We start from the raw sequence: 22,450 nt of genomic DNA on the forward strand, positions 1-22,450 counted from the left end.
TGACTTTCACCAACTCCTGTGACACTGACAGGGGGCTATTCCTGACCACCTTTCTCTGGAGAAAATCAACTTAGGGCTATAGCTAATAAGTCTTCTGGACATGAGAAGAATATTTCCAATCAAAACCCCCTCTGTTAGCATTTTAGCTTGCTTGGCAGATATATCCAGACTCTTGCAGCTATGCATATGATTATTTACATCCTCCCAACTGTGAGAGGCATGGAAAGCCTAAAACATAGAGCCTTTCAAAGAGTTAAAAGTTATTAGAGTAGTGTTAATGTAGGATTTCATTATTTGGCCAATGCTTGTTGCTAAGTTCCCATATCTCTTATCCACTGTGCACCTGGGAGTGCATTAGTTAACATAGTTGGAAAGTAAGAAAAACAAGTGTAGCCTTGAAATTAACCACATCAGACTTTTGAGCTAATTGGTTGTTTCTTGTAACTCACTGCACCTTTGCTTCGTGAGAATGTAACTCTGTTTAATATTTTTTGAGGCTGACATAGATTAGAAATAAAGAAAAAACATTTCAAGGGAAAATAAGTTTTCTGGTTAAGAAGCCTTTATCAAAAGAGGGTCATAAAATGTTCACAGGCCTCCAAGGACAAAAGATAATGTACACAATATTGTTTATGGGAAAGGTTTGCAGAAAAATCCTGGTTTCGATAAAGACAAAACAGATATAATGTTTGGACTGACTCTGTATGACTTTGCATCTTTCATTTCCCGCTATGTACAAGTAAAGGTATAAAAGACCCTTTTAATAATAAAAACAATGGCCCTCGCTTGAAGAAGCTTGGTCACCCCGTGTTTTTCTTTTCTCTCTTTTTTTCTCTCTTTCTTTTTCAGGCTGATCCCTTAGAACATAGAGGTTCCCTGCGTTCACTTTTCTGCCCAGGTTTCTAAGACCTAAACAAAAAGATGTTCTGCGTCTTCACTCCCTCGAGAGACCGGGAAGGCACTTGTGGCCTCTGTGAACAGGGTGAACTTCTTGTCTTGAAGTTTTATTGGCTTTCTATGTAAACCAAAAAATACCAGCCTCTTTCTCTCCTCTATTTTCTTATCTACAATATTCTTTCCTTATCTCTCTCTAAATCATCCGCCAATGCCGTTTTTCCTTCAGGTTCCCCTGGATCCTGCAGGGGCTAGACCCCGGCAAGGAAGGACACTACATAATGATCAAGGGATCAGTCGAAGAGGAAGACATAATGATTGTAAATATCTATGCACCCAACATAGGAGCACCTCAATACATAAGACAAACACTAACAGACATAAAAGGAGAAATTGACAGTAACACAATAATAGTAGGAGACTTTAACACCCCACTCACACCAATGGTGGCTCAGATGGTAAAGCATCTGCCTGTAATGCTGGAGACCTGGGTTCAATCCCTGGGTGGGGAAGATCTCCTGGAGAAGGCAATGGCAACCGCCTCCAGTATTCTTGCCTGGAAAATCCCACGAATGGAGGAGTCTGGTAGGCTACAGTCCATGGGGTCGCAGAGAGTCAAACATGACTGAGCAACTTCACTTTCACTTTCACACCAATGGACAGATCATCAAAACAGAAAATTAATAAGGAAACAAAAGTCTTCAATGATACATTAGATGAGATGGATCTCATGGATATCTTCAGGACATTCCATCCAAATGCAGAAGAATACACCTTCTTCTCAAGTGCACATGGAATATTCTCCAAGATAGACCACATCTTGGGTCACAAATCAAACCTCAGGAAATTTAAGAAAATTGAAATCATATCAAGCATCTTCTCTGATCACAATGCTATGAGACTAGATATCAATTACAAGAAAAAAACTGTAAGAAACTCTAACACATGGAGATTAAACAGCACATTTCTAAATAACCAACAGGTTACTGAAGAAATCAAAAGGGAAATAAAAAAATTTCTAGAAACAAATGACAATGAAAATACAACTCAAAACCTATGGGATGCAGCAAAAGCAATTCTAAGAGGGAAGTTTATAGCAATACAATCCTACCTCAAGAAACAATAAAAACATTGAATAGACAACCTAACTTTACATCTAAAACAACTGGAAAAAGAAGAACAACAACAAAAACAAAACAAAACAAAACACCAAAACTAATAGAAGGAAAGAAATCATAAAGATCTGAGAAGAAATAAATGAAAAAGGAATGAAAGAAACAATAGTAAAAATGAATAAAAGTAAAATCTGGTTCTTTGAGAAGATAAATAAAATTGACAAGCCTTTAGCTGGACTCATCAAGAAAAAAAGAGAGAAGAATAAAATCAACAAAATTGGAAATGGAAAGGGAGAGGTTACAACAGACAATGCAGAAATACAAAGGATTATAAGAGACTATTAGGAACAACTATATGGCAATAAAATGGATAACCTGGAAGAAATGGACAGATTCTTAGAAAAGTTCAGTCTTCCACGACTGAACCAGGAAGAAATAGAAATTATGAACAACCCAATTACAAGCACTGAAATGGAAGCTGTGATCAAAAATCTCCCAAAAAACAAAAGCCCAGGATCAGATGGCTTCACAGGAGAATTCTATCAAACATTTAGAGAAGACCTAATGCCCATCCTTCTAAAACTCTTTCAAAAAATCGCAGAGGGAGGAACACTTCCAAACTCATTCTATGAGGCCACCATCACCCTAATACAAAACCAGACAAAGACAACACACAAAAAGAAAACTACAGGCCAATATCACTGATGAACATAGATGCAAAAATTCTCAACAAAATTTTAGCAAACAGGATTCAGCAACAAATCAAAAAGCTCATACACCATGATCAAGCTGGGTTTATTCCAGGGATGCAAAGATTCTTCAATATATGCAAATCAATCTATGTGATACACCATATTAACAAATTGAAAGATAAAAACCATATGACAATCTGAATAGATTCAGAAAAAGACTTTGACAAAATTCTGCACCCATTTAAGATTAAAACTCTTCAAAAAAGGAACCTACCTCAACATAGTAAAGACCATATACAATAAGCCTACAGCGGATATTATTCTCAATGGTGAAAAACTGAGAGCATTCCCCCTAAGATCAGGAACAAGACAAGAGTGTCCACTTTCACCACTATTATTCAATATAGTTCTGGAAGTCCTAGATCCAGCAGTCAGAGAAGAAAAGAAAATAAAAGGAATCCAGATCAGAAAAAAAGTAAAGCTCTCACTGTTTGCAGGTGACATGATACTGTACATAGAAAATGCTAAAGACAGTATCAGAAAATTACTAGAGCTAATCAGTGAATTTAGCAAAGTTGCAGGATACAAAGTCAATACACTGAAATCACTTGCATTTCTATATACTAACAACAAAAAATCAGAAAGAGAAATTAAGGAATCAATTCCATTCACAATTGCAACAAAAAGAATTAAATATATAGGAATAAATTTACCTAAGGAGACAAGAGAACTGTACACAGAAAATTGTAAGACACTGATGAAAGAAATCAAAGACAACATAAACAGATGGGCAGATATCCATGTTCCTGGGTAGAAAGAATCAATATTGTGAAAATGACTATACTACCAAATGCAATCTACATATTCAATATGATCCCTATGAAATTACCAAAGGCATTTTTCACAGAACTAGAACAAAAAATTTCACAACTTGTATGGAAACACAAAAGACCCTTAATAGCCAAAGCAGTCTTGAGAAAGAAGAATGGAGCTGGAGGAATCAACCTTCCTGACTTCAGATTATACTGCAAAGCTACCATCATAAAGACAGTATGGTACTGGCACAAAACCAGAAATATAGACCAATGGAACAAGATAGAAAGGCAAGAAATAAACCCATGCAACTATGGGTACCTCATTTTTTACAAAGAAGGCAAGAATATACAATGGGGCAAAGGCAGCCTCTTCAATAAATGGTTCTGGGAAAACTGGACAGCTACATGTAAAACAATGAAATTAGAACACTTGCCAACACCATACACAATGATAAACTCAAAATGGATTAAGGACCTAAATGTAGGACCAGAAACTTCCACTAAAACTCTTAGTGGAAAACTTAGGCAGAACACTCGATGACATAAATCAAAGCAAGATCCTCTATGACCCTCCTCCTAGAGTAATGGAAGAAAACAAACAAACAAACAAAAGTAAACAAGTGGGACCTGATTAAACTTAAAGGCTTTTGCAAAGCAAAAGAAACTATAAGCAAGGTGAAAAGACAACTCTCCAAATGGGAGAAAATAATAGCAAACAAAACAACTGACAAAGGATTAACTTCCAAAATATACAAGCAGCTCATACAACTCAATGCCAGAAAAACAAACAACCCAATCAAAAAGTGGGGAAAAGATGTAAACAGACATTTCTCCAAAGAAGACATACAGATGGCTAACAAACCCATGAAAAGATGCTCAACATTGCTCATTATTAGAGAAATGCAAATCAAAACTACAATGAGATTATCACCTCACACCAGTCACAATGGCCATCATCAAAAAGTCTACAAACAATAAACACTAGAGAGGGTGTGGAGAAAAGGGACCACTTTTGCATAGTTGGTGGGAATGTAAATTGTTACAGCCACTACGGAAGACAGTATGGAGATTCCTTTAAAAACTAGGAATAAAACCACCATTGACCCAGGAATCCCACTCCTAGGCATATACCCTGAGGAAACCAAATTGAAAAAGACACATGTATCCCACTGTTCATTGCAGCACTATTTACAGTAGCCAGAACATGGAAGCAACCTAGATGTCCATCGATAGATGAATGGATAAAGAAGTTGTTGTACATACACACAATGGACTATTACTCAACGATGAAAAGGAACACATTTGAGTCAGTTCTAACACGTTGATGAACCTAAAGCCTATTATACAGACTGAAGTAAGTCAGAAAGAGAAAGATAAATATTGTATACTAAGGCATATATACAGAATCTAGAAAGATGGTACTGAAGAATTTATTTGCAGGGCAGCAACAGAAAAACAGACATAAAGAGCAGACTTATGGACATGGAGAGAAGGGAGGATGCCAGGAGCCAGTGTGAGGAACTCCGCCCATGGCAAAGGTCATGAGGAAGGAGGCTTCGGCATATGCAAAGGCGTGATCAAGCATCAGGAAACCCCCTGTTCCCAAGCATCTACCCCCAAAACCAGGGTCTGCCTACTTTACTGTCTTATGGTCTCACCTATACCTCTGACTTTACGGGGGGCTGACCCCCATTACCTCTCTCAGAGAAGGAGTTAATTTACAGCTCCAAGTCAATAAAAATTACTGGGTGTGACAAGGGTGTCTCAGGTCAAACCTCTCTGCTGGCAGACTAGCTTGTGTGACAGGATTATTCATACTCCTGCCACTAGCACATGATTGTTTACTGCCTCTCAACCATAAACAGCACAGAGAGTTTAAAGTATTTTGAAAATCTTAATTAGCATAGGGTTTTTCTCATTGTTGAGTCAATGATTGTCAGGCCTCCATATCCTTAGGCACCTGGGAATATACTAATCAATGTATTTGGAAAATAGAAAAAGAAATATAGTAGTTTTTGATGTTAGCAATACTAGACTTTTTGAGTTAATGAATTTTCTCTTTTGTTATAGATCACTGTACTTTGTTATAAATCACTGTGTCCTTGCTATGTAAAAACGTAACTTTATCACTATCTTAAGACTAAATAGATGTTAAGGGGAATATTGGTGAAGGGTTTTCATTTGTTGGGTTGGTGTTTGCTGCTAAATCTCCATATTCCCTGCCCTTATAATGAATATAACAAGCATATAGGAGAAATAAGCATTAACCTTTAAGATTAATCATGTTAACTTTAGGTTAAATAAATTCCTTTCTTAGTTGTAACCCCCTACACCCTCACCCTATATGAATGCAACTTTATCTGGTACCTTCAGAGCATGGCATCTGGTTTAAGAAAAAACACCCTTGGAAAAAATAAGTTTTTTGGTTATCAGAAAGAAAGGGTCATAAAATGTCAGCAGGCCTCAGGCCAGAACATGATGTAAAACCCCTAAGACCTTTTTTTAATACATTTATATGAAGCACCTGATTTTGATAAAGGTCAGGCCTGCTGACCCCCATGTGACTCTGTATTCATCCCTATGTATAACAAAAGGTATCTAAGCAAACTTAAAAATAAAGAAATGGGATCAGTTTCTGGAAAGACTGATTCCCCCATGTCGTTACTTTCTTGCTCCCCGTTTTTTTCTGGCTGAATTCCCATCTGGAATGTGGGTACTCACCAAGCCTGCTAATTTTGCCTGGGCTTCTAAGATCGGACCGGGGAGGCCTCAGTGCCGCCTCTCCTTCAGGAGAACGGAAAGACACCTGCGGCCTATGTAGGTGGTTATTGGTATTCCATGTAAACCGAGTTATTCAGCCTCTTTTTCTCCACTAAATTTCCTACTACACTATCCGTTTCTAATCTCTCTATATATCTGTAATTAAATAAGTTTTTTCCTAGGACGCCAATTCCGTCTCCACCTTCGAATTACCCTGGATCCACTGGGGCTAGACTCTGGCAGGAGGAGAGGGTGAGATGTATGGAGAGAGTAACATGGAAACTTACACTACCATATGTAAAATAAATAGCCAGTGGGAATTTTCTGTATGTCTCAGGAAACTCAGACAGGGGCTCTGTATCAACATAGAGGGGTGGGATGGGGAGGGAGATGGGAAGGAGGTTGAAGAGGGAGGGGATTTATGTATACCTATGACTGATTCATGTTGAGGTTTGACAGAAAACAACACAATTCTGTAAAGCAATGATCCTTCAGTTAAAAAAAAAAAAACTAAAAAAATGAGAACAAAAAACACTAGGGATGCGAAACAGTATTTAGCAATAATAATTATACTGGGAAAATAGATACATAAAATATGAATTTTGTCCTCAAAGAATTTATGGTCTCCCAAAGTATATCCACGATTGCAAGTCCTTCACAGCAGTGTTGTACTTGAAAGAGGACATGGTAAGCCTGGAGGCTGGACCAGCTCATGACGAGTCTCAGAAGCCAAGTAAAGAGCTTGAAATTGACTCTATCAAAGGTGAGGAACCAATGAAAGCTTTAGTTAGGCTGAGAATTTAGAATAATCACAGTGGTATGAATGAGATTTACAGCAGGAGTGCAGACAGAAAGACAAATTTAGATGTCATTTTGAAGGTTCAGATGAAAGGGTGATGGCTTGAACTACAGCTGAGGCAGCAGTGTAGAGAAGAGAAGACGGATTTTGTTCTAGTCCTTAAGTTTTCTTGACTGCTTAGCTGTGGGACAAGGGAAAAATTAATGGCTCCCTTATTTCCATGATTGTGCTTTCAGGCAAGATGATGAAAATTAAATGAAGAGAAGGTGTGTCCAACATAGACATAAATGTTGTTAATAATCAGCAGTGTACATTCCTCATATTTGGTCTCAAAGGGAAGTATCCATTTAACATCTTCTCTTTGACTCATTTTATTTTAATTTTGTAACTAACACCTGTTTGTATGGCTCTAATAAAAGTAACTATTAAAGTTGGTATCACACAGCCCAGAAACAAAAAAAAGTTACTTATGTCTCCACATAAGTAATGTATTCCCTCTCATTAATAATTTAAATCTCCATTTCTAAAATCTATGACATTAAGTATTCTTAATTATTAGTTTACAGATATTTTGTTTGCTGCAATTTAAAAAAAATTCTCACTTCCTTTTCTCCTAAGTTTTGTCAATTTGGTTGTAGTACCCTGAGCCCTTCAATTCAGTTCAGTTCAGTTCAGTCTCTCAGTCATGTCTGACTCTTTCTGACCCCATGAATGACAGCACACCAGGCCTCCCTGTCCATCACCAACTCCCAGAGTTCACTCAAACTCATGTCCATCGAGTTGGTAATGCCATCCTGTCATCTCATCCTCTGTCGTCCCCTTCTCCTGACCCCAATCCTTCCCAGCATCAGAATCTTTTCCAATGAGTCAACTGTTTGCATGAGGTGGCCAAATTATTGGACTTTCAGCTTTAGCATCATTCCTTCCAAAGAACACCCAGGACTGATCTCCTTTAGAATGGACTGATTGGATCTCCTTGAAGTCCAAGGGACTCGCAAGAGTCTTCTCCAACACCACAATTCAAAAGCATCAATTATTCGGTGCTCAATTTTCTTCACAGTCCAACTCTCACATCCAAACATGACCACTGGAAAAACCATAGCCTTGACTAGATGGACCTTTGTTGGCAAAGTAATGTGTCTGCTTTTCAATATGCTATCTAGGTTGGTCACAACTTTCCTTCCAAGGAGTAAGCGTCTTTTAATTTCATGGCTGCAATCACCATCTGCAGTGATTTTGGAGCCCCCAAAAATAAAGTCTGACACTGTTTCCACTGTTTCCCCATCTATTTCCCATGAAGTGATAGGACCAGATGTCATAATCTTAGTTTTCTGAATGTTGAGCTTTAAGCCAACTTTTTCACTCTCCTCTTTCACCTTCATCAAGAGGCTCTCAAGAGATGGTGGTGTCATCTGCATATCTGAGGTTATTGATATTTCTCCTGGCAATCTTGATTCCAGCTTGTGTTTATTCCAGTCCAGCGTTTCTCATGATGTACTCTGCATAGAAGTTAAATAATCAGGATGACAATATACAACCTTGACCTACTCCTTTTCCTATTTGGAACCAGTCTGTTGTTCCATGTCCAGTTCTAACTGTTGCTTCCTGACCTGCATATAGGTTTCTCAAGAGGCAGGTCAGGTGGTCTGGTATTCCCATTTCTTTCAGAATTTTCCACAGTCTATTGTGATCCACACAGTCAAAGGCTTTGGCAAGAACCCTTCAGAAAGCAAGAAATGATAAAAATCAAATTTATGGGGGTGATGTTATTAATCATGATATTACATCATGATAACTATCATATGAAGGGGTTTTTTTTATCATGGTTATATTTAATTTCAAAAAGAATTTTATTTGGTAATCAGCTAGTCTCAGTCTGTTACAGCTGGAATATAGACTTTTGTCTCATGTGGAAGCTGAAATAAGTTTTACCAAATACTCATTTCCATGTTTTGAAATAGAGCTGGAGGGAGCTTTATGCAGACACCAGTTAATTATACAGGGAGTAGTTTTACCCTAATAGGAAAAAATAAGGTGGTAAAATCCAACAAAGTGTTCAGGAGAGTTAAAGAAGTTTGTTAGCTAGACTGCTTTGAAATGAAGAGGCACAAGCTGGAATCAAGATTGCTGGGAGAAATATCAATAACCTCAGATTTGCAGATGGCACCACCCTTATGGCAGAAAGTGAAGAGGAACTAAAAAACCTCTTGATGAAAGTGAAAGAAGAGAGTGAAAAAGTTGGCTTAAAGCTCAACATTCAGAAAACTAAGATCACAGCATCTGGTCCCATCACTTCATGGGAAATAAATGGGGAAACAGTGGAAACAGTGTCAGACTTTATTTTGGGGGGCTCCAAAATCACTGCAGATGGTGATTGCAGCCATGGAATTAAAAGACGCTTACTCCTTGGAAGGAAAGTTATGACCAACCTAGATAGTATATTGGAAAGCAGAGACATTACTTTGCCTACAAAGGTCCATCTAGTCAAGGCTATGGCTTTTCCAATGGTCATGTATGGATGTGAGAGTTGGACTGTGAAGAAAGCTGAGCACCGAAGAACTGATGCTTTTGTGGTGTTGGAGAAGACTCTTGTGAGTCCCTTGGACTGCAAGGAGATCCATCCAGTCCATCCTAAAGGAGATCAGTCCTGGGTGTCCATTGGAAGACTGATGCTAAAGCTGAATCTCCAATACTTTGGCCACCTCATGTGAAGAGTTGACTCACTTGAAAGACCCGGATGCTGGGAGGGATTGGGGCAGGAGAAGGGGACGACAAAGGATGAGATGGCTGGATGGCATCACCGATTCAATGGATGTGAGTCTGAGTGAACTCTGGGAGTTGGTGATGGACAAGGAGGCCTGGCGTGCTGCGATTCATGGGGTCGCAAAGAGTCGGACACGACTGAATGACTGAACTGAACTGAATATACAAAATGCATTCAAAGCAGTTTTAAGTGTGCAATGAACCTTGAGAATCTGGCTGTGATAAATTGGATTTTTTCAAAATGTAAAAAAATAAAAGGCAATTTTATTAGTTTGTCACAGCTGTCATATCAGCATGCATTTTTTTTTAAACATCAAATTGGTGAATTTTTATGTAACCATTTTTAATATTGAATAAAGGAAAAAAAGCAACGTTTTGGCATATTATGCTTCATTATTTCAAGGAATGTTAAAACATAGCTGCAATGCAAAAAAAAAAAAAAAAAAAGGCAAAATGTTTGTCCTCTGTATGAAGAAGGTGCCGTGACATGAAACATATCAAAAGTGGTTTACGAAGTTTCATGCTGGAGGTTTCATACTAGACAGTACCTTGTGGTCAGGTAGAGTGGTTGATGGCAATCCAATTAAGACACTCACTGAGAACAATCAATGTTATATCACGTAGGAGATAGCCAATATACTCAAAACATCCAAATCAAGCATTGAAAGTCACTGGCACCAGCCTGGTTATGTTAATCACTTTGATGTTTGGGTTCCACATAAGTTAAATGAACAAAACCTTCTTGACCATATTTCTGCGTGCAATTCTCTACTGAAATGTGATGAAAACTTTCCATTTTTTGAAAAAAAATTATGACAGGCAATGGAAAGTGGATAATATGGAATATAAAAGATCATGGGGCAAGTGAAATGACACCAACCACACCAAAGGCCGGTCCTCATCCAAAGAAGGTGATGTAGTGTACATGGTGAGACTAGAAGGAACTCCTCTATTATGAGCTCCTTCCAGAAAACCAAAGGATTAATTCCAGCAAGTACCACTTACAATTAGACCAACTGAAAGCAGCACTCAATGGAAAGTGTCAGGAATTAGTCAACAAAAAGTGCATAATCTTCCATCAGGATAATACAAGACCTCGTTTCTTTGATGACCAGGCAAAAACTGTTACAGCTTGGCTGGGTAGTTCTGATTCATCCACCATATTCACCAGACACTGCACCTTCAGATGTCCATTTATTTCAGTCTTCACAAAATTCTCTTAATGGAAAAAGTTTCAATTCCCGAGAAAACTGAAAAAGGCACCTGGAACAGTTTTTTGCTCAAAAAGGTGAGAAGTTTTGGGAAAACGGAATTATGAAGTTGCCTGAAAAATTGCTGAAGGCAGTGGAACAAAGCATTGAAATACATTGTTCAATAAGGTTCTTGGTGAAAAATGAAAAATGTGTCTTTTATTTTTATATTAAAGGCCAAAGGAGCTTTTTGGCCTACCCAATATATCCAGTGATCATTTTTGGATGCAAGAGTTGGACCATAAAGAAAGCTGAGCACCAGTCAATCCTAAAGAAAATCAGTCCTGAATATTCATTGGAATGACTGATGCTGAAGCTGAAGCTCCAATATTTTGGTCACCTGATGCAATGAACTGACTCCTTAGAAAAGACCCCGATGCTGGGAAAGATTGCAGGCAGGAGAAGAAGGGGATGACAGAGGATGAAATGGTTCGATGGCATCACTGATTTGATGAACATGAGTTTGAGTTGTTAGGTTAGATCAAAGGAAATCCTGCTGTTTGCATTAACATGCTGGACTTTGAGAGTATTATGCCAAGTGAAATAAGTCAGAGGCAGAGAATCAGGGTATGTGATCAGCTTGTGCTCACAATCAAAATCAGCTTGAGCTCAAATTCCCTGATTAGCTGATGTGTTGGAATCTCCATTTTCAGGTTTCTGGTTCTAACTAGTCTGGGGGCTACATGCCAGGGGCATACTGATACAGCGAACTTCTGGTTAAAGTTGCAGTCAACCTGGTGGGTGTTTTAATATCTGCAAAAGTTAGGTACATGTTTCGTACTTAGGGTTATGTCTTTAAAACAGAATCTGAGGTCTTTGTGATAGATTTGTTATGTTTAACTCCTTAAGCTATAGCCATACTGCTCAAGTTATAGGAACTCTCCTGCCTAACTCTCCTGTCTTCGTTTCTTCATTCTTTACTTCCCCAAACGTTAACTGCTAGGGCCTGTCCTTTGCTCTACATGGAGAGCCTCGGGATTCATGGTATATTTCTAAGGCTGCTTTTCCCAATCAACAACATGCGGGGACACAGAGCAGTCTATATTGTCCCAGACCTTCTGGGAAGGTCCTGCAGGCTCTTTCTCGGTTTCAGTTCAGGAATTTTGTGTTCCTTAAAGTCTTAATAGAAATACTTTTTTGTTGGCAATTTTTTCCCCAAAATTAATTGATGAATTTATTTGTTTGACTTTGAGGATCTGAGATATCATCTACTATTGGTTTCTAATTTTATCAAATTGGAATCAATTGAAATATTACTTTTAGCTTTCCACATAGTCAATTTTGTGATGGCCCCCATATATAATTGAGAAGATACATCTCTTCTAAATCTTTGATGCAAAATTCTATATACACATATTTACTAGTTCCTTAAATGTGATAGTCAAATCCATTAAATCCTTGCTATTTCTTTTTCTACTATATCTACTGATTTTTCAGAGACAGCCAAATAATTTAAGAGATCATTTTGATGACTCTCTGTGCAATTTTTTCAATTCTAAGTTACCTCAAATCCTTTTAGATTTATAAACAAATCAATAGAATGCAGTCTTCTGTGAGTTTTAAATGAGGAGTGAAGAATTTCCCCTCTCTTTTTCCATAGTTCACAGATTAGTTTGCAATCAAATATGCTTCTTCACATATGTTCTTCCAATAACACAGAATGATATCTAAGGAGTCAATACTGGATTGATAAGAAAATGTCTCGGGAAACATAAGAGCTGCTCAACCTCATTCTTCTCTTAAAAATATGGATATACTGAAATTTATATACATTGACACTACTGAAAAAGAATATCTCATTTAGAATGTAATGAAAACCTTACTCTGTCTGCCTTCTGCTGCTGCTGCTGCTGCTAAGTTGCTTCAGTCGTGTCCGACTCTGTGTGACCCCACGGACGGTAGCCCACCAGGCTCCCCCGTCCCTGGGATTCTCCAGGCAAGAATACTGGAGTGGGTTGCCATTTCCTTCTCCAATGCATGAAAGTGAAAAGTGAAAGTGAAGACGCTCAGTCGTGTCCGACTCTTAGTGACCCCGTGGACTGCAGCCCACCTGTCTGCCTTACTCACTTTTAATTATGGGCAGTGCCTTGCCTTCAATGGATATAGGCATTGAAATGTGCCACAGACACACTGTGGTTAACCCTGATGGGGTTAACACTTTTTTTTTTTTGCTAAACAAGGGAAAGTAATACCAGGATTTCATATTATAAACAAGAAAAGTGGATACCTCACACCAGTCTATAGATGCATCTGGGTTGTTGCAGAGCTTCCTATAAAAGCATTTCACATCTTGACTCTTAACTTCTGGACCAAAGAGTTCCTGTACCATCTTGTAAAACTTGTCATAATCAACTGCGTCTGCATTGTAACAAAGAACAAGAACTTTGTCAGAAAATTCAAAGGACTATACTGCATTTTTAGTTGCTTTTTCTATTTTTTAATTTATTTCCTGGTGGTGATGGTTTAGTTGCTCAGTCATATCTGACTCTTTGTGATCCCATGGGTTGTAGCCCACCAGGCTCCTCTGTCCATGGGGATTCTCCAGGCAAGAATACTGGAGTGGGTTGCCACACCCTCCTCCAGGGGATCTTCCCAACCCAGGATTGAACCCATGTCTCCTGCACTAGCAGGTGGATTCTTTACCACTGAGCCACCTGGGAAGCCCAATCTATTTCCTTATTTCAACCTATAAAAACTTCTAAAGTTTAAAGATATTTCCATGGGAACATAACTAAGCTCTTGGCTAGAATATTACATAGTCAGAAAGAAATAATTTACTTTGGTGTTTAGTATCTCACCCATAGACTTTATTTCAATTATTTTAGAAGTCTTGTTCAGGAATACAAAGGTAAGAAAGTGAATTACTTCTTTCCTATTAGGAATAAGTTTTACTAATAGGAGTATTTCCTCAAACTAATATAGGGTAGATGATAAAAGTGAGCAAAGAGCATGTCTTCTTTGGTTTTGTTTTGTTTTTTTTTCTCACCAAAATTATATTATTTTTTTCATTATGTCATTAGCTCATCTCAGCATATTTTTATATATGATGTAAAGTGAGGGTGTTTCATTTTGGATTCTCTAAGAAGCAGAGCCCAAGACAGATGCAGAATTGCAAGAAACTTACTGGGGGTGGGAGGAGCTCCTGTGAAAGAAAGAAGAATGGGAACAGGAGTATGTGATGAGAGAGTTCAGCTCATAATTAAGTTCTGATACATGTTAAGGGAAAGAAAGGTGAATTCATTCAACACCTGAAAGACAGGTCTCCATACCACCTTTCAGTGGAACTCCCACAGATCCTAAGCCCTCACTTGCCCCTTACTCTTCTTAGGTCTCAGCAAAGAGACTGTTACTGGAAGTGGTGTGGTAACAAACTACCTGCAGGTTCCTTGAAGAACCAGAATTCTCCTGCCCCTACACCCTTGTAATGCATCTTTCACAGTTTATCCCAATCCTTTACATGCAGAACTTATTCAATAATGTTCTTCGTATCTATTGTCATTATTTGTGTAACTTCCCTCGTTCTCTTTAACATTTGCGGTTGTTCTGTAATTGTTGAAAGGCTCCAATCTGTTTTTCACTATCTCTTCTGACATATCTCTCCTTAAAATAATTTCTACTAATGTCAAATTCCCTAAAGTCTTGGATAACATCTGACTTTTCCTGAATTTTTATCACTAACTTGCCACATGCTGCTGCTGCTGCTGCTAAGTCGCTTCAGTTGTGTCTGACTCTGTGCGATCCCATAGATGGAAGCCAACCAGGCTCCCCCATTCCTGGGATTCTCCAGGCAAGAGTACTGGAGTGGGTGCTAGAGAAGGTAAAAAAAAAAATCTGGACTCTAACTGTATGCAGGTCAGGAAGCAACAGTTAGAACTGGACATAGAAGAACAGACTGGTTCCAAATAGGAAAAGGAGTACATCAAGGCTGTATATTGTCACCTGCTTATTTAACTTCTATGCAGAGTACATCATAAGAAATACTGGGCTGGATGAAGTGCAAGTTAGATTCAAGATTGCTGGGAAAATATCAGTAACCTTAGATATGCAGATGACACCACCTTTACGGCAGAAAGTGAAGAAGAACTAAAGAGCCTCTTGATGAAAGTGAAAGAGGAGAGTGAAAAAGTTGGCTTAAAGCTCAACATTCAGAAAATGATGATCATGGCATTCCAGTCCTATCACTTCATAGGAAATAGATGGGGAAACAGTGGAAACAGTGTCAGACTTTATTTTGGGGGGCTCCAAAATCACTGCAGATGGTGATTGCAGCCATGAAATTAAAAGATGCTTACTCCTTGGAAGGAAAGTTATACCAACCTAGAGAGCATATTGAAAAGCAGAGACATTACTTTGCCAACAAAGGTCTGTCTAGTCAAGGCTATGATTTTTCCAGCGGTCATGTACGGATGTGAGAGTTGGACTATAAAGAAAGCTAAGTGTTGAAGAATTGATGCTTTTGAACTGTGGTGTTGGAGAAGACTCTTGAGAGTCCCTTAGACTGCAAGGAGATCCAATCAGTCCATCCTAAAGGAGATCACTCCTGGGTGTTCATTGGTAGGACTGATGTTGAAGCTGAAATTCCAATACTTTGGCCACCTCATGCGAAGAGTTGACTCATTGGAAAAGACCCTGATGCTGGGAAAGATTGAGGGCAGGAGGAGAAGGGGATGACAGAGGATGAGATGGTTGGATGGCATCACCAACTCAATGGACATGGGTTTGGGTGGATTCTGGGAGTTGGTGATGGACAGGGAGGCCTTGCATGCTGCGATTCATGGGGTCGCAAAGAGTCAGACACGACTGAGCGACTGAACTGAACTGACCTTTGTTAATTATTGATTTTTTGTGAGCCATACTAGTAACAATATTCCTGACTTTCTACTTTCCCATGTATTAAATGGGCATAATAATTACAATCATTATGAAGACCAATTGTTGACTATTTGACACTGTAAACACACATATAGACAAACCACACCACTGACTGAATGTTGATTTTGACAAATTTTGTGATTCACTAGGGCATAGCTGTTGAGTTACAGGACAACAAGGAGTTAGACACAAATATACATTAAGCAACTTATGTGTCAGAGCTGAGCTAGACAGTGCTCATAGAATGGAAAACTAGGTAGCCAAGACCCCTTCTTTTGGTAGTTTATATTTTAATGGGATAAACAGAAAATCAAGTGAGCAAAATATTTATGGGCTATGACAGGCAAGACTAATTACTAGAGATGGACATTGGATTAGTGGTTATCTGTGTAACAGGGCATGAGGACATTCTGGAATGGTAGAGATATTCTCTGTCTTGATCTAGTTGATACCTACAGGTATGTTTACATATGTCCAAAGGTATTGAGTTATACACTTAAGAACAGCGTGCTTTCTGTGTTTTACTGTAAGTAGGTCATATCTTAGTAACAATGTGAGAATCACTAAGTTGAGAGTGAGATAAATGCTCAGAAGGAAATCAATAGGGAGATGTGATATTAACAGAATTATCCTGTGCTGGTGGGTGAGGGTGGACCTGAGGGAATCCGTTTCTAAGGACAGATAAAAAGCAACAAAGCTGAGACCTGATAAGCAAAAGGAGTCAGACATATGCTAAAGCTAAAGAAGAGCATCTTAGGCAGAGGCTGACAAACACAAGAATGCTAAGGCAGGAAAGAGCTTGGTGCATTCTTTAAAGGTCAGTGACATGAAGTATAGTGAGAACTGGGGAAAGTCATCATGAGGTGAGATCAGAGAGGAAGGAGGGCCAAATTAGAGTTAGAAGTTTGTATTTTATTCTAAGCATGATGGTGAGCTATCACTAGAGCGTTTGAAAGACCCTGGTTGCTATGAGGAGACAAGGATGAAAACTATAAAGTTAGTGAGGAGTTTGAGATTCAGATTTTAGATGTGGAGGCTTAGGTCAAGAACATACATTTATGCCTCTTCTCTATGAGTGTGTGCTCAGTTGCTCAATCCTGTCTGACTCTTTGCCACCCCATGAACTGCCAGGCTCCTCTGTCCATGGGATTTCCCAGACAAGCATACTGGAGTGAGTTGCCATTTCCTCCTCCAGGGGATCTTCCTGACCCAAGGATTGAACTCACATCTCCTGTATTGGCAGGTGGATTCTTTACCACTGAGCTACCTGGGAAGCCCACCTATTTTGTCCACTTAATTATTAACAACCCCTTTCATTCTTGAAAGTGTCCTCAGCTGGATGATAAGTGGTATAGGCACTGATGGTAAATAATCTGCGTGCAATGCAGGAGACCTGAGTTCAGTTCCTGGGTAGGGAAGATCTATACCAACTCCCGGACAGATGCTGGGAGCCAGCATGGGAGATCCCACCCATGACATCCTGGGGGGCTACAGTACATGGGGTCGCAAAGAGTCAGACATGACTGAGCAACTCATACACACCTACACACACAGGCACCGAAGAGAGATCACTGAGATGGTGAGATATGGCTGGAAGTAGAATTGCAAAGACTTGCTAATAGCTTGGAAGTTCGGGAGACAGAATTTGTGAGTGAAGGACAGGCTGGATTCTAGAGTAATGGTTGTTATTGGGAGAGTTTGTCCTACCTCTCTCATAGGCTATTTGGCAATGTATGCAGACATTTTTGATTGTTACAATGAGGGATGAGGATGCTACTGACATCTGGTGGGTAGAAGCCAGAGATGCCACTAAATATTCTGCAGGGTACAAGATAGCCCGCCCCCATTCCTGGCCTCACACACATACACATAGAATACACATACAGAAATAACAAAGAATTATCAAGCCCCAAATGTCAACAGTATCAAGGCTGAGAAACCTTGCTCTAGAATGACACTCAGGTTTCTGATTTCAAAACTGAACAGATATTGGTACTATTTACCAAAACAGAGGCAAACGAATAAGAGTCATATTTCTTGAGAAAAATAAACCATTCAATCTTGGTAATATTAAGTTTGAAATTCATATGAGAGATCCAAATAGCTTAGCTGTTTTAAATTCATACCAACTAGTACAGATAGATGTCTAATCTAAATGCCACTGGATAAGGAATGTAAGACTTTTCTTTCCTCAGATGATTTTAAGTCTATTGGGTAATTAACAATAAGATTTAAGAGCAATATTGCACAGATGAACTCCTACAATATACTTAATACAGTTTTTGAGGTAAACAATGGTGCCGTTAAGAAACATTCTAGTTCTCAGCTTCTTGCCTATCTTGCCTATGGTGAGAGGTAGACCCGATTTGGGGCTTCCCAAGTGGCTCACTGGTAAAGAATCCACCTGCCAGGGAGGAGACACAGGTTCGATCTCCAGGGTTAGAAACATCACCTAGAGAAGGAAATGACAATCCACTCCAGTATTCTTGCCTTGGAATTCCAATGGACAGAGGGGCCTGGTGGGCTACAGTCCATGGTATCTCAAAAGAGTCAGACACAACTAAGCAACTAAACAACAACAACAACAAAAATGAATGTATGCCAGTATTAGCAGTCTGATCAAAATTCAGATTACATTTCTCCCTTCTCAATCTTTTAGTTTAGTCCCAGTCATAAAGGTAATTTATCTAGCAGTACTTAGTTTTGATCAAATCTAATACACATACATATATAACTATTAACTACAGTCACTACTAGTACATTACACTTCAGTTATAGTAGAATGTACTATAAAAATGTATATATATATGTCTATAATATATGTGTTCTCTCTCTCTCTAAACATAAATATATATATATATACGTATATGTGTGTGCATATAAACATATATTGATATTTCTCCTGGCAATCTTGATTCCAGCTCATGCTTCTTCCATCCCCGCGTTTCCCATGATGCACTCTGCATATAGGGCTTCCCTGGTAGCTCAGAGAGTAAAGCTCCGGCCTGCAGTGCGGGAGACCTGGGTTCAATCCCTGAGTCAGGAAGATCCCCTGGAGAAGGAAATGGCAACCCACACCAGTATTCTTGCCTGGAGAATCCATTGGACTGAGGAGCCTGGTGGGCTACAGTCCACAGGCAGGGTCGCAAAGAGTCGGACATGGCTGAGCAAGGGACTTCACTTTCTTTCAGTTCATTTCAGTTCAGTTCCCTTCAGTTCACTGGCTTAGTCGTGTCCGACTCTTTGTGACCCCATGAATCGCAGCATGGCAGGCCTCCCTGTCCATCACCAACTCCCGGAGTTCACCCAGACTCACGTCCATCCAGTTGGTGATGCCATCCAGCCATCTCATCCTCTCTCGTCCCCTTCTCCTCCTGCCCCCAATCCCTCCCATCATCAGAGTCTTTTACAATGAGTCAGCACTTCGCATGAGGTGGCCAAAGGACTGGAGTTTCAGCTTTAGCATCATTCCTTCCAAAGAAATCCCAGGGCTGATCTCCTTAAGAATGAACTGGTCGGATCTCCTTGCAGTCCAAGGGACTCTCAAGAGTCTTCTCCAACACCACAGTTCAAAGGCATCAGTTCTTCGGCGCTCAGCCTTCTTCACAGTTCAACTCTCACATCCATACATGACCACTGGTAAAACCCTAGCCTTGACTAGACAGACCTTAGTTGGCAAGGTCTCTGCTTTTGAATATACTATCTAGGTTGGTCATAACTTTCCTTCCAAGGAGTAAGCGTCTTTTAATTTCATGGCTGCAGTCACCATCTGCAGTGATTTTGGAGCCCCCAAAAATAAAGTCTGACACTGTTTCCACTGTTTCCCCATCTATTTCCCATGAAGTGATGGGACCAGATGCCATGATCTTCGTTTTCTGAATGCTGAGCTTTAAGCCAACTTTTTCACTCTCCTCTTTCACTTTCATCAAGAGGCTTTTTAGCTCCTCTTCACTTTCTTCCATAAGGGTGGTGTCATCTGCATATCTGAGGTTATTGATATTTCTCCCGGCGATCTTGATTCTAGCTTGTGCTTCTTCCAGTCCAGCGTTTCTCATGATGTACTCTGCATAGAAGTTAAATAAGCAGGGTGACAATATACAGCCTTGATATACTCCTTTTCCTATTTGGAACCAGTCTGTTGTTCCATGTCCAGTTCTAACTGTTGCTTCCTGACCTGCATATAGTTTTCTCAAGAGGCAGGTCAGGTGGTCTGGTATTCCCATCTCTCTTAGAATTGTCCACAGTTTATTGTGATCCACACAGTCAAAGGCTTTGGCATAGTCAAGAAAGCAGAAATAGATGTTTTTCTGGAACTCTCTTGCTTTTTCCATGGTCCAGCAGATGTTGGCAATTTGATCTCTGCTTCCTGTGCATTTTCTAAAATCAGCTTGAACATCAGGGAGTTCACGGTTCACGTATTGCTGAAGCGTCACTTAGAGAATTTTGAGCATTACTTTACTAGCATGTGAGATGAGTGCAATTATGTGGTAGTTTGAGCATTCTTTGGCATTGCCTTTCTTTGGAATTGGAATGAAAACTGACCTTTTGCAGTCCTGTGGCCACTACTGAGTTTTCCAAATGTGCTGGCATATTGAGTGCAGCAGTTTCACAGCATCATCTTTCAGGATTTGAAACAGCTCAACTGGAATTCCATCACCTTCACTAGCTTTGTTCGCGGTGATGCTTTCTAAGGCCCACTTGACTTCACTTTCCAAGATGTCTGGCTCTAGATTAATGATCACATCATCATGATTATCTGGGTTGTGAAGATCTTTTTTGTACAGTTCTTCCGTGTATTTCTTGCCACCTCTTCTTAATATCTTCTGCTTCTGTTAGGTCCATACCATTTATGTCCTTTATCGAGCCCATCCTTGCATGAAATGTTCCCTTGGTATCTCTAATTTTCTTGAAGAGATCTCTAGTCTTTCCCATTCTGTTGTTTTCCTCTATTTCTTTGCATTGATCACTGAAGAAGGCTTTCTTATCTCTTCTTGCTATTCTTTGGAACTCTGCATTCAGATGCTCATATCTTTCCTTTTCTCCTTTGCTTTTTGCCTCTCTTCTTTTCACAGCTATTTGTAAGGCCTCCCCAGACAGCCATTTTGCTTTTTTGCATTTCTTTTCCATGGGGATGGTCTTGATCCCTGTCTCCTGTACAATGTCACGAACCTCATTCCATAGTTCATCAGGCACTCTATCTATCAGATCTAGGCCCTTAAATCTATTTCTCACTTCCACTGTATAATCATAATCACTTCACTTACTCTGCATATAAGTTAAATAAGCAGGGTGACAATATACAGCCTTGACATACTCCTTTTCCTATTTGGAACCAGTCGGTTGTTCCATGTCCAGTTCTAACTGGTGCTTCCTGACCTGCATACAGGTTTCTCAGGAGGCAGGTCAGGTGGTCTGGTATTCCCATCTCTCTTAGAATTTTCCACAGTTTATTGTGATCCACACAGTCAAAGGCTTTGGCATAGTCAATAAAGCAGAAATAGATGATTTTCTGGAACTCTCTTGCTTTTTCCATGATCGAGTGGATACTGGCAATTTGATCTCTGGTTCCTCTGCCATTTCTAAAACCAGCTTGAACAACTGGAAGTTCATGGTTCATGTATTGCTGAAGCCTGGCTTGGAGAATTTTGAGCATTACTTTACTTGCGTGTGAGATGAGTGCAATTGTGTGGTAGTTTGAGCATTCTGTGGCATGAGAAACGTTGGGCTGCAAGAAGCACAAGCTGGAATCAAGATTGCCGGGAGAAATATCAATAACCTCAGATATGGAGATGATACCACCCTTATGACAGAAAGCGGAGAGGATCTAAAAAGCCTCTTGATGAAAGTGAAAGACGAGAGTGAAAAAGTTGGCTTGAAGCTCAACATTCAGAAAATAAAGATCATGGCATCTGGTCCCATCACTTCATGGGAAATAGATGGGGAAACAGTGGAAACAGTGTCAGACTTTATCTTTTTGGGCTCCAAAATCACTGCAGATGGATGGTGACTGCAGCCATGAAATTAAAAGACGCTTACTCCTTGGAAGAAAAGTTATGACCAACCTAGATAGCATATTCAAAAGCAGAAGACATTCCTTTGCCAACATGGTCCGTTTAGTCAAGGCTATGGTCTTTCCAGTGGTCATGTATGGATGTGAGAGCTGGACAGTGAAGGAAGCTGAACACCAAAGAATTGATGCTTTTGAGCTGTGGTGTTGGAGAAGACTCTCAAGAGTTCCTTTGACTGCAAGGAGATCCAACCAGTCCATCCTAAAGGAGATCAGCCCTGGGATTTCTTTGGAAGGAATGATGCTAAAGCTGAAACGCCAGTACTTTGTCCACCTCATGCAAAAGTTGCTCATTGGAAAAGACTCTGATGCTGGGAGGGATTGGGGGCAGGAGGAGAAGGGGACGACAGAGGATGAAATGGCTGGATGGCATCACTGACTCAATGGACGTGAGTCTGAGTGAACTCCAGGAGTTGGTGATGG

The 22,450-nt window shown here is 39.7% G+C and overlaps 1 protein-coding gene across 1 annotated transcript in view; it reads right to left on the reverse strand.

Moving 5' to 3' along the window:
- Positions 1–22,450, reverse strand: part of WDR64 (WD repeat domain 64) — a 135,857-nt gene that overhangs the window by 107,776 nt on the left and 5,631 nt on the right. The window contains exon 2 of the mRNA XM_068986367.1: positions 13,316–13,446. Coding sequence (XP_068842468.1) covers positions 13,316–13,446 — 131 coding nt within the window. The remainder of the gene's footprint in view (positions 1–13,315; positions 13,447–22,450) is intronic.

Source organism: Capricornis sumatraensis, chromosome 14 (assembly GCF_032405125.1).
Source record: "Capricornis sumatraensis isolate serow.1 chromosome 14, serow.2, whole genome shotgun sequence".
In the NCBI taxonomy this organism is placed as follows: Eukaryota; Metazoa; Chordata; class Mammalia; order Artiodactyla; family Bovidae; genus Capricornis; species Capricornis sumatraensis.